At 64.8% G+C, this 12345-nt stretch overlaps 1 protein-coding gene across 2 annotated transcripts in view; it reads right to left on the reverse strand.

The window, feature by feature from the left end:
• Positions 1-5234: 5234 nt before the first annotated feature.
• MUC5AC (mucin 5AC, oligomeric mucus/gel-forming) overlaps positions 5235-12345 on the reverse strand; it is a 28666-nt gene continuing 21555 nt past the window's right edge. For both annotated transcript variants that reach the window (XM_077862932.1, XM_077862931.1), the window contains 17 exons: positions 12126-12300; positions 11533-11783; positions 11256-11439; positions 10718-10931; positions 10239-10417; positions 9807-9894; positions 9597-9700; positions 9377-9408; positions 8859-9030; positions 8359-8460; positions 8071-8108; positions 7431-7553; positions 7250-7348; positions 6773-6892; positions 6514-6577; positions 6299-6413; positions 5235-5915 (listed from right to left, as the gene is read on the reverse strand). In XM_077862932.1, the coding sequence (XP_077719058.1) occupies positions 5597-5915; positions 6299-6413; positions 6514-6577; positions 6773-6892; positions 7250-7348; positions 7431-7553; positions 8071-8108; positions 8359-8460; positions 8859-9030; positions 9377-9408; positions 9597-9700; positions 9807-9894; positions 10239-10417; positions 10718-10931; positions 11256-11439; positions 11533-11783; positions 12126-12300 (2379 nt within the window). In that variant the 3' untranslated portion in view covers positions 5235-5596. The remainder of the gene's footprint in view (positions 5916-6298; positions 6414-6513; positions 6578-6772; positions 6893-7249; positions 7349-7430; positions 7554-8070; positions 8109-8358; positions 8461-8858; positions 9031-9376; positions 9409-9596; positions 9701-9806; positions 9895-10238; positions 10418-10717; positions 10932-11255; positions 11440-11532; positions 11784-12125; positions 12301-12345) is intronic.

Genomic DNA, 12345 nt, shown 5'->3' on the forward strand with positions numbered 1-12345 from the left:
CAGAGGGGCCCAGATGCAGCCACGCAACCTGGGGTCACTTCCCCACTACGTGCCGAGAGAGGCGTCCGTCCGGGCGGCTGGGGCAGCGGGGCATCCACACCCAGGCCCGCCCACTGGCCCTGGGGGCCCAGCAGTGACCAGAGACCTGGAGAAGGGACGGGGGACACACCCCCCTGCTGCATGCCAGCCTCATCCTGGCTCAGGCCCCAGGGTTGAGGAGGCTGAGCAGCGGAGCATTCGTAAGGCCCATTCCTCTTGGCGGATGCAGGGCCCCCTGCACCCTGTCACGTTTTCTTGGGGAGGCTGTCAGGGGTCCCCTCGTGCCTGGATATCTTCCTCCTTGTGTTCTGTCAGGGTCCCTGCTGCGTCCCGACGCTGGGGATGTGGCCGCCGCGCTCGGTGAGTAGGTGTGGGGCATGTGGAGCTACCATGGTAGGGGTCAATGTGTCCTTGCTGCTCCTGTGGGGACGCGAGGTTACATCCCAGGCTTGGGTCACGAAGCCCCAGGCTGGGGCTGGAGCTGCCCCCAGGTCAGCGGTGGCTGAACTTGACTCTGACCTGTTAACCTAGCAGAGCAAGGTCTGGGCGATCAGGAAGGGCCCCTGGGGGCAGACAGTGAGCTGGACTTGTGTGTGGGTGGGGGTGGGAGTCAGAGCCTCGTCCCCTGCCCAGCCAAGGCCTCTCCAGAGGGGGCCCTTCTGCTGCCCCAGGGTCCTGGTGCCCCCACCTGTGCCCACATGTGCACATCACACCCATGTACTGTGTGTGTGATATGCACACCCTCATGCAGACAAATGAGCAGCTCCGTTTCTCCTGAGAGCTGAAAACCAGCCCAGCTGTTGCTGGAGAGACTCAGTTTCCCTGATGTCCGGAGTTGGAGGTGTGGACACTGCCCGGGGACAGCTGTCTGTGATGACCCTGGTGGGGAGGGAGAGCACAGTCGGCTTCCTGAGCAGAGCGTATTCCTGCTACAGTGGATGAAGTGCCGGCAGTGTGACTGGGCCCTAGGGGCCAGCGCAGGTCCTGCACCCACTGGGGTGTGGGCCCCCCCTCCCCGGGGCTGCTCTCTGCGAAGCTTGGGTTCTTGTCAGCTCCCATGAAGTGCTGACTGGTCTCTCCTGGACCTGGGGAAGCTTAGGAGTCATCTGTTGAGGACAGAGCAAGTCTGCTGGATAGGAGGACACTTGTCCAGGCTGGGGCTGTTGGGGAATGGGGAACCCCCCCGCCCCGTGAGCTCCAGGCCCTGGCTTCCTGCTGAGACTAGGTTAGGCAGTGTCCTGGGGCCAGGCTGTGGGGGTGGACCACAGGGAGGAGCCTCCCACCCCTGGGCTCTTCTTGGGATCCCCAAAATGCAAGGCCAAAGCTACTGCCTGGGGACAGACTCCAGACACCGGGCTGCCTAGGGCTCCGGCTCCAAGCTCTGTGGGGTACTCCTGGGCTGGTTCCCCTGGGAGGATGAAGGGCAGGGGCCAAGGCGGGCACTTTCTGGGTCCCCCTGTTCAGACAGAGCCCCTGCAGTGGGCTGTGCCTGTTGACAGGCTGGGTCCCCCTGAGGGCACCCGACCTGCCCTGTCATCACATGGGGGATGGGGGCTGCGGCGCTCACAGGGGGACAAGGCGGCCCTGAGCTTGGCAGGGGCACCTATGGGGGGAAGGGAGGCACATGTCCCTGAGCACCACTGTGGGGCCATCCAGGCTGTTTCCCTTGGAGGAGCGCTGGGTCCTCACTGAGCTGCATCAGCTCCCACATGTCCTGGGCGCCCTTCTCAGGACCCCCCACCAGACCTGCCAGGCAGCCTCTGCTCAGGCCCCGGAGACCCTGGGGCCGGCCCTGGGTGGACAGGGATCTCCGGAAGCCCGGGTCATCCATGCATTTTCCTCCCAGACCAGGCACATGGGCTTTATAACGGTGACCCTGATGTCTTGCTTTAACTCCATCCTCTAAAGAAATAAAAACCTGGGTGTGACCCTCTAGTGAGTGTTACGAGCTGTGAGAGGCCACCGTTTCCGCGGGTGTCCTGCGCCGGTTGTCAAATCTACCAACACCCTCTCCCGGCCTCTCCCCTTCTGGTCACCTGTCCACATGGGCGGGGATCCAGACCACGCCACGAACATCCTCGGCGGTTGGGCACAAGTAGCTTAAATGTGGCCCATGTCCATGTCTTCCTCTGGCTTCCCCATCCTCCCCTCCAGGGTCCTGAGTGTCCGGAGTACAGCGAGGTGACCCCCGACCCCTTCCCTCTCTCCTCTCCCCCTGCCCTCTCTCCCCTCCACAGCACCCTTTCTCTTCTATCCTCACTCACTGATTTGATGACCTGACTCCCCAGTTGGAGGCCACCCCATCTATACAGGTCAGCAAGGGCGGCCGGCACCCTGTGCCTGCCCCACGCACCCACCTGCCATCTGACACCCCCACCAGGCGACTGATGGTCACAGGCAGCCTGGCCCCGTAGAGCTCCTGCCTTCGAGCGCCCCTCCCGCCGTCCATCGGCTGACCTGTCACCTTTACCTCTGACCCTCCTCACTGCCCCCACCCGCCTTGAGCCAGCTCCCAGCTGGGCTCCCACTTCTTCCCACCTCAAATAGCAGTGAGGGTCTGAACAACAAGGCAGGGCTGGGCCACCTCTGCCCAGACCCCCAGCGCCCCCTTACTCAGGCCCCCAGGACCAGAACCTGGTCCTCTCCGACCCTTGCGCCCCCCTCGGCTGCCCCTCTCCTGGCTCACCTCGGGCACACCGGTCCCCTGCCCGCAGACCCCAGAATCCCCCAGCTCGACCTCCTGGGCTTTTCCGCCTTATTCCTGACTAGTCTGTGCACTCTGCACAGCTCAGCCAGACCCGGAGCAGGAGGGGTTCCCTCGGGGTCCCCCCCAAAGCCCAGCCAGCTGGCACAGCATGCGCCCCTGGGTCCGACATCACGGCGCCCTCTCGGTCACCTTAGTCACTTTATACCAGACATTTGAGGGCCTCGATGCATTTGCCAACGTCCTCCCCAGGCCAGCCGGCAGGGGCTCCGATTGGGTGCACCCCTGTGCACGCTGCACCTTCCGAGCCTGCTCCATGTCCCCCGTGTCCCCTGTCCAGGGTGCGGCCATCCACTCCAGGACATAGCACAGCCCTGACGCTGCAGACGTTTCCAGAGGGGTCAAGGGTTGTGGGTCCAATCGCCAAGCCAGACACAACTGCCCCTTGCCCCAGTTTGTTCTGGTGGCTTCTGTTGATTCCACTGGATTTTCTCTTGCAGGTGACACTTCTTGCCCACATAGCATGTCACCCCGTCTTACACAGGGGCCAGCCCACCGTTGGCACATCGCGTCCCCTGTTCCCTTGCCCATCTGGAAGGGGGCACCCCGAGGGCAGCACCTGTGTGTCCAGCATCTAGCAGGAGTTGTGCCCACCAGCCACCTTCCTGCCTAAGCACCACACCCAGAAATCTTCACTCTGTCCCCAAATCATCCTTCATTGGTCTCTGTTCCCAAAGCTTAGGTGGTCGCCCCCAAGGCCACTGTGTCCATCACTCTGCCCCTGGGCCAGACAGCTGCCCAAGCCCCTTGATCTCTCCGGGAAGCCAGCCCAACACCCAGGGCCCAGGTCTGTGGCCAAAAGGTCAGAGTCGCAGCCCCAGTGCTCCCAGGACCAGGCCCAGCCTTGGGACCTTGGAGCTCAGGCTCTGGAGGCAGCTACCGCCCGACCTGCCTGCACAGTCACGGGCTCCCCAGCTCCCCGTGTCCATCTCTGGGAGCACCTGGCATCCTTTTCTCTGGACAGTCTGGCCTCTCCAAGTGTGAGGGTGGAGGACCCCTTCCCTGCCAGAGCCATGAGCATCTCACCCAGCTCTCGAAGGCTCTCCAAGGCCAGATTCTGACAGAGGCTGCAGGAGGTGGGGTCTCAAGCTGCCCAGGACAGCCCAGGCCCATGGGGGCCCCTTCCAGTCACATACCCCACCCCAGAGATGACAGCTCATCCCCCACACTGTCCTGGAGCCCACGACGGCCTCCTGTGGCCTGGAGGAGCATCCCCTGTGGAAAGAGCCTCCTGGTGGCCTTGCTGACCACACCCAGCTTGTAGCTCTTTCCAGAAACCCATTGCGTAATCTGGCCAGGGTGGCTGCAGCAGGGGCTGGCGGGCAGGGCCCGCTATCTGGTTACTTCCTGCCGCCAGCCACAGATCCAGGCGGGGGGAGGGGTGCTGTGTTCTCCCCAGGGGGTGGGAGATTAGTCTCTACGCCCTGCACCCTGAGGAAGAGGCGGCTGCTTCCGACACCCGATCCACCCCAGGGAGTCAGTGGGCGCTGCCCACAGCATGGGGTCAACCGGTCAGTGGAACAGTGGCTCCCGAAGCCAGAGGGCCGAGAACCTGCTGCTCCCACGGAGGGTGTCCCCTTCCCCCTTCCCTGCCCCTGTGTGGCCCTGACATCTCACACTCAGGTGGTCTCCTGAACCCAAGGGACCCCTCCCCACCAGCTGGTCACTGATAGGAGGGGTCAGGCTCTGAGGTCGGTTCCCCTTGCTGAGTGGCTGCAGCAAGAGCTGGGGTGGGCAGGGCTGGACGCTGGACCCAGGCTCCACTCACAGGGGCAGGGGCAACACCGTGCAAGTGGGTGCACCACATACACTATGTGGGCTGCCCCCCACCCAGGACTGCTCTGGCCAGGCCTTTAGGGCAAGGGCCGGCCCAGCCACCCCCCAGGTTGTGGGGCTGAGTCCAGCCTGAGGTCTGCATGGTACAGGGTGGAGGTGGGAGGGTCTGGGGGCTCCCCGGGGCCTCCAAGGAAGGGGTTTAGGAGCACCCCTGGAGGTGCTCAGGGCAGAGTTGAGGGTGGCAGGGAGGATGGGGGGGCAAGGGTTTGGTCTGTGGTGGACCTTTGTGCACACGCACCCATACACACACCCACCCTTGCACACACACACCGAGCCCAGTGACAGTGTGATGAGGGGTCTGATGCTTTGTGGGAAAAAGATGGAGCCCCCTTCTAGAAGGTTTCCCACAAGGTCTGTGGTGTGCAGTGTGGCCAGCTGAGTGGATGGGCAGGGCCACCCTCCATCTATCCTTTGAATGGATAGGTGCTCTCACCCAGCCGTGGGAGGCAGCAGGCACCCCCAGGTGGATTTCCCTGGCCTGCCCAGTCCTGAGTGACCGGCCGAGAGTGTGGCGTGAGCCTGCTGGCACCCAGTCTGTCCCCACCTCATTCCTGGGTCTTACGGACAAGCTTAAAAATCACACAGAGTCCACATGTTGCAAAATGCTCCAAGTGTATTTGTCAATCCAGTTGGTCATTTCCTGAGGCCCAGGGCTGAAACCGTGCCTCCTGGTGGCCGGCCAAACCACCGGCACCGAGTCCAAGTGACCGTCACTGATAGGACCCTTATGTGGAACTTCAGTCCTGGGAAGAGTGGGCTGGACCCGCAGCAAGAGGAGCCCATGCACCCCAGGCTGGTCCTGAGCAGAGGCTGCAGGTTGGACACCAGCACTCGTCCAAGGGCCAAGTGGACCCTGGGAGGGAAGAGGTGGGTGGGCAGGGCATCCTGGTCTCGGGCCACCTGGACCAGGGCTCAGGCCCCTGGAGCCAAGGTTGTAGGAAATGGGATGGGATGCTCTTATCCTTGAATTCCAGAGGAAGGTGGGCGGGAGCCCCGAGGACTGGTGCGGGTCAGTCTGCTGGGGGAGCCTGTGGTCCTGGGCCTCCTCCGCCAGCCCGTGCGCTCTATCTCCTCGCTCTGCTCCTCGCCACTCTGCTCAGGCCTGGACTCCTCTGAGCCGCAGTGCTGCCCCACACAGCCACACTCCTCCACCTGCGGGTAGCTGAAGACCCAGCTGGAGCCGTCCGCGCAGTGCAGGGTCACGTTCCTCAGTGACACGCGCAGCTCCTGGCAGCACTGGCAGGTGTGCTTCATGGCCTTGGTCTCCAGGGAGTACCTGTGGAGGGGGACTGCTCAGCGCTGGTGCCCCCAGCGCGCCACCCGGGGACCCACCACCAGCTGCACTCAGGGGCGCTCTGGCCAATGACTCTGGCCACCGCAGGGCATCATTACTCCTGTGGCCGACCAGCCACCAGGGTGCCACTGCTGACCCCCAGCCACATCACCAATGGGGCCATTGAGTCTGATTTCACATGGTCAGTGGGCCATCGGCCTCTGAACCCCCGGTCCCAGTGCCTTGGCGGACCCTCAGGACCCTGCTGTCCCTCCTCCCTCGCCCTGCACGTCCCGTCTGCCTGGGCACCCTGAGGCCTGGGTGCACCCCATACAAACGTCGCCCCGCGGAAGCTGGTCCTGGCCGGGCCGAGTGGGGGTCCGTACCTGGAGGAGCTGTCTCCACAGTTGCCCTGGCAGTAGGCGAGGTGCACGGGCCCGGGGGAGCTGCAGCCTTGCTGGCTGATGACCTGCTGCTCGTGGTACACTGCGCACGTTGAACCTGGGGCCACAGGAGGCAGTGCAGGGGTCAGGACCGGCCAGGACCCCTGGCCCCCCAGGCGGGCAGGACCAGCCACCCCCTGTAGACACCCCGCACTCACTGGTGTGGGGTGGGTGTAGAGGACAGGACAGACAGCAGCCATCCTTGCTTGGCAGAGCCTGTTCCTGTGCCGACAAAGGGGCCTCCTTGAGGGCCAGAGCAGCTGGGCCGGACGTGGGGGAACGGACTGGAGGGGACGGGGCCCCACACAGGGGGTGGTGCCCCTGCGGGCACTACGCAGGGCAGCCTTGGCTCCCCACCCCCACCCTCAACCCGGGCGCATCTCACCGTGGCCCCCTGTGAGGCCAGGGTGGGCTCACCTCAGGACAGCTGAGGGGGGGACACGCCTTCTTCGTGGTCACCACCACAAGCCCGTCCTGGTGCTTCTCACACTCGTGGGTCATGCAGGGGTTCCCGGGGTCTGGCCAGGACTGGCCGGGCTGCAAGGAGGAGCCAGCCAGCGGGGTGAGTGGGCAGCAGAGGTCAAACCGCGTGCACCTGTGCGTCTGAGTGGGCCTCCCAGCCTGTGGGCTTCCAGAGCCCTCCCGGCCTCCGCCAGGTGCCTGCCTTGCCATGACGGCTCCCCAGGGGCCCCAGGACCCCCGGCTGGCTCGGCACTCCCCTGCCCTGCTGTCACCGAGCACCTCCCAGCAACTCTGTCCAGGCAGGGGCGGACCCTGGCCCTGAGCCCCGGCCTCCCTGCAGCTCCTGGGAGGGGCGTGGTGGCTTCACCCCTACCCCAGGACTCCCTCCACAGCCCTGGGGCCCCCGAGCCAGGCCCCGCCGCCACTACTCACGTAGAAGAGGTGAGTGGAGTTGTTGCTGCTGTTGACGACGCAGGCCTGCTGCACGCACAGGCCACAGCACTGCCCGCTCTGCGGCTGGTACTCGAAGCCCTGCGGGGAGAGCCAGATGTGTCGCCTGAGCCCCGGCACTCGCTGCGTGGGCCGCAGGGCCCCGGGGGCGGCAGGCACTCACCACGGGGCAGTGGGTGTTGCAAATCTGGGTCTCACAGCTGATGATGACTGTGTCCGAGTGGGGACCGTTGGGCGCCTCACACCTGCAGGTTTCGCACAGACTGGAGGAGACCACGGAGCCAGGCTGGGGAGAGTCAGGGTGGCCAGAGCCGGTGAGCTCAGGGCCGTGCCAGGGCCCCCTGCCTTCCAGAATGTACCCCCGCCAAGCTTGGCCCCCGCTGGGCAGACCGGTTCCTCTGGTGACCCTAGATTGTGCCTCCTGGTGGGTAGGGGGGGTGCGGGGAGCCCAAAGCCTGTGTCTCTGTGGCCAGGGTGCCCAGGGAGGTCACATGCTCTAGACAGCCCAGCTAGAGGACACTGAGGTCGGGGTCCTCATCACATCCAGGAGAGAGCCGGGGCATCGGTGCCTCGCCCACCCCGCTGATGCTGAGGAGGGGCAAAGCCACAGGGCCGACCTTGGGCATCAGCCACATGGGCCTGTGGGTGGTGGTCCCCAGAGAGCTCACAGCTGTTCGAGGTCCATATGAGCTGGCACGGGGCCCTGGCACAGCCCGGAGGCCGTGCAGGGAGAAGCGGGCAGAGGCGGGGACCACTCAGCCTCCTGTGTGCCATGGGGATCCTGACGTCCACCTGGCTCTTACCTGGTACAAGGTGCCGTTCACGTTGCACACACTCCAGCCTGTTGGAGAGGAGACACGCCGTCTCATGGACCCGCCCTCACCTGCCGCCCAGCCCGCCACCCCGGCCACCGCCGCCCCCAGCCTCTTATGGCACTTAGCACCACAGTGGCCTAGCCCCCAGGCTCTGGACAGGAGTGCTCCCTCCGCACCTTCACCCAGGTTTACCCCAAGCCACAAAGAACCTGAGGGAGCTGGGCCCCCCAGCCTGCAGCACCCAGTGCCGGCGGTGAGGAGGGGGGACACACTCACTGCAGTTCTGGCTCGGACAGCAGGCGCCCTCCTCATAGGTCAGGATCGGGCGGGAGCCCTCGGGACAAGCCACAGGCTTGGGGCAGTAGCTGGTGTCACAGGCTGCAGCAGATGGGAAGGAGGCGTTCAGGGCCAGTGTCCGGCTCCGTGCGCTCCTGCCCCCACCCATGTGCTATCCCCCCGGGTCTCTAGGAGTACCGACTGCCCAGTGGGCAGGTGGCAGGCTCCCCAAGGGGCGCATGGCCACTCTGGGAGGTGAAGCTTCTGGATGGCCCCCTGCCCTCCTGGCATTGCCACCTTCCCCCAAGCATGTCTGTTGGGGAAGATCACTGGACGAGGTCTTAGTGGGGGTCGGGAGGGCACTTTCCCCCCTTGATTGTGCTGCCCACCCCCTGCCAGCACCCCAGCACCTCCCAGGAAGTTGTCCCCGGGCACTTGGCCAAAGGCACCATGCAAAAGTGGACCCTAGTAGGCATGGGGGGCAGCCACCCCAGGCTTACCGCAGTTGTACTGAGGACAGCACTGGCCAGCCTGTGGGGCCGCAGGCACGGGCACGAAGCCTGGCAAGGGGCAGGCTGGTGGCAGAGGGCAGGGCTGCCTCTGACAGCTCATCGTCAGCGTGTGGTTCTCACACGTGCACCACTGGCAGTCCACGGTGATGGAGTGGCCGGGCTGCAGAGGAGGTACATGTGGCCAGGCTGCAGGAGGAGGCTGTCTGGCCCAAGGACAGAGGGTGCCGGGGGCCCACGACTGATGGCTGGCAGGGGAGCCAGGGGGTGCGCAGGTGGTGGCCACGGGGACAGAGATGGGGCAGCAGCCTGACCACCTCCATTCTCACGGTGTCCAAATGCAACAGAAGGGGATCCCAGGAGAGAACGGGGCAGAGCCACCCCAGGGGTGGGCACCCCCATGTGGAAGCCCCACAGTGTGCCTAGAGAAGCCCTGACCCCTCCCTGCCCTTCCTCTGACCCTCTGGACTGAGAAGGTGCCCGCCCCCACCCCAGCTGGCCACACTCACCTCCACAGGCTTCCCGTGGGGCCCCAGGCACTCTGGAGGGAGAGAGATTGAGGTCACAGGGGGACAGTTCTGGCCCCTGGCCTTCCAGGGGCAGGACCCAGTTTGGGGGCACAGGTAGTCCCATGTAGAAAGCCCCAGGATCTGGCTGGCAGGGACAGCTCCTGGGGGGCACGTGGTCCCGTGCTCCCGTCAGCCCCCAGCCCCACCCACGGGAACCTACTGTGGCAGTCTATGGGCACGCAGACTTCGGAGCTCCCGCTGAAAAGCTTCATGCCGTCTGGACAGAAGCAGCCTTCTGTGATGGGCCCAGAGTCCTGTAGAGCCCTGTGGGGACAACAGAGGGCTGGTCTGGTCCCCGTGTCTCCCAGGGCAGGAGAGGCCGAGCCTGGGAGCTCTGGGGCAGGTCCAGGAGGGAGGGGCAGGTGCATACATGAGGCTGGTGTTGTCACTCCCATAGCAGTAGGAGGGCTTGGAGGGGCCACAGGGCTGGTACACCTTGTCCGCAGGGCAGGTGAATGCTGTGTGGGGACAGAAGCCACAGCTGAGGCCAAGGGCACCAGCCCAGAGCCACCTCCCAGGCCTACCCTGGGCCTGACACCTGCTGGGGCTCTGCAGCTGGGAAGCCGGACCCTCGGGCCCCACCCCTGCGTGTCCTGAGCCCCAGACGCTGGGCACCAGGACCTTCTCCCCAGAAGCTGAGTGCACTGGGCCCTGGGGTTTACTCCCTTCCCCTTCCCCCTCCCTCCCTCCTCCAGGAAGTCCAGCTGCTGATTGCCAGCCGAGCGTGTCCATCCCCTGGCCACACGCTGGCAGCGGCTGCTGTATGGTGGGACCAGGTGCCCGAGGCTCGGTGGGCACTCACGGCACGTGTGGTTGGTGTGGCTCCTCCAGTCGATGCACACGCCGCGGGAGGCGCAGAGCGACGCGTACAGCTCCAGGGCGGAGCACATCACGTTCGAGTCGGTCTTGTGGCAGTGGTCGAACACACAGCCTTCGTAGAATGCCAGCGGGGGGATCACAGCGTGGCACGGCCCAAACACCCTACGGCCAGCGACACCAGGTCGTGGGGCAGCTCGGGCTTTTCTCCCACGGTCTGTGTGCCCTGGGGGACGGCCTGCTTTTCTCCCTAGGATTCTCCCCTGGGCCTCCCCCTCAGCCCAGAAACCCAAGTACTCTGTCCTGGGGTGCTGAGCGGGCGCAGACCCACCGCGAGCTCACCAAAGCCAACCCGCCCGGCCAGCCCTGCACCCAGTGTACCAGCAACCACCCTGCTCAAGACGCAGGGACAGTGGCTCTCCTCCCCACCGGGAGTCACTGTCGCCCCCCCCAAAAAAATCTCACTTGCTCAGAATCAGGTGGCAGACTGGCGCCGGCGGGCACAAGGAGGGCGAGGGCGAGGGCGTGGGCCAGGCTGCGGTGGGTGTCGGCAAAGGCCCGTAGCAGTACGGCTGGTCGGGTGTGGTCACCCTCCAGTGGCTGGACATAGCAGAGCAGGAGGCCACTTCCACACCCCCAGGCAGGCGACACTCATCCCTCTTGTCGTTGCTGCAAGTGCCTGGGGTGGGAAGGCAGGTGTCAGGCTGACGGCGACAGCAGAGCTCCCCCCACTCATGGGCCCTGGAGCTGGGGGGTGGGGACTCGATGGGGTGGCTGAGGGAGCCGACTGTAGCACTCCCCCCACCCTGGCCACCAGAGCCAGGCAGTTCCCGTGGAGGGTGGTCATGTGGACCCCTGCCCAGGGCCCTGTGGTGTGCCAACTGCACGTGGTCCCCAGGGGACACCCCCAGCAAGATCCTTCCCACACCGAGCATCTCAGCTACATGCGACCAGCAGAGAGAGGGCCCAGTGTCCCCAGAGCCCGGTGGGGACGGGCACTCACCACACTGCCCCTCTGTGTTGTTAGCGAACTTGCTGAAAGGCACCTCCACTGAGAAGATGAGGCCGGAGAACATGACCTGGACGCCAAGTTTAGGGATGGTCACATACATCTTGATGCCAATTTGGGACACACTCACACCGTCCTTCTGGAAGCCGGGCCTGACCACTTGATCATTGAAGATAATCTAGACACAGCCGAGGATGAGACAGTGAGAATGAGGCAGTGCCCCCCGCAGGCCCTGGTCCGTGTGGAGCTGTCTCGTGGGGGTGATCCCCACCTCGTTGGTCATCACCCCGAGGATGGGCTTGCGGGTCATCACAACCCGGGCCTGCTGGTACTCGACAATGATGGACTGTGGGCAGGAGAGCCCATCCTCGGCCCCACAGAAGTAGTTGTTGATGAGCACGCGGAAGTGGCCGTACACGGGCACGATCTGCTGCACCAGCACATAGGTGCAGTTGTCCAGGAAGCTGTAGTATGTGCCATCGAAGGTGATGTAGTGGGGGTCGCCCCAGCCGCTGCACACACCTGCGGGCACAGAGCAGCCTTACGTGGGGCCTCCCAACGGGTGTGTCGGCCCTGAGGACCCATGTGCCCAGCACTGAACTCTGCCAGTGGGTGCCTGATAAGGCCTGAGTGATGTGGCCAGGCCCTCTTGGCCTCCTCCCACCTGGCATGGCCCCGGGAGTCCTGGGGCTCAGGCCCTGGGCTCAGGAAGGATTCCATTTGGCACCCTGGTGGGGCCTGGCGCGAACCATTCCCTGCCTCACCGTTGGGAAGTCCTTCCTGGTGTCTGACCCAAGTCCATGCTGCCCCCTCAGGGGAATCCCCACCCATCCCACCAGCCGCCCCATCTGGCTCCCAGCTCACACTGGCACTGGTAGTTCGGGCAGCAGTCATCGTGGTCCGTCACCTTCACAGGAGGGAAGCCGTTGGTGCAGGTGGGTGGCTGTGTCTGTGGGCACGATCGTGGGTGCACGGTGATGACACCATTGCCCTGACAGGTGGCTTGAGAGCAGTTGGGCATGGGCCATGTCTCGCCTTTCTGTGGAAGAAGGACAGCTCTCAGCCTCATGATGCTGCAGTCTCC

This window comes from Canis aureus, chromosome 21, assembly GCF_053574225.1.
Source record: "Canis aureus isolate CA01 chromosome 21, VMU_Caureus_v.1.0, whole genome shotgun sequence".
NCBI lineage: Eukaryota > Metazoa > Chordata > Mammalia > Carnivora > Canidae > Canis > Canis aureus.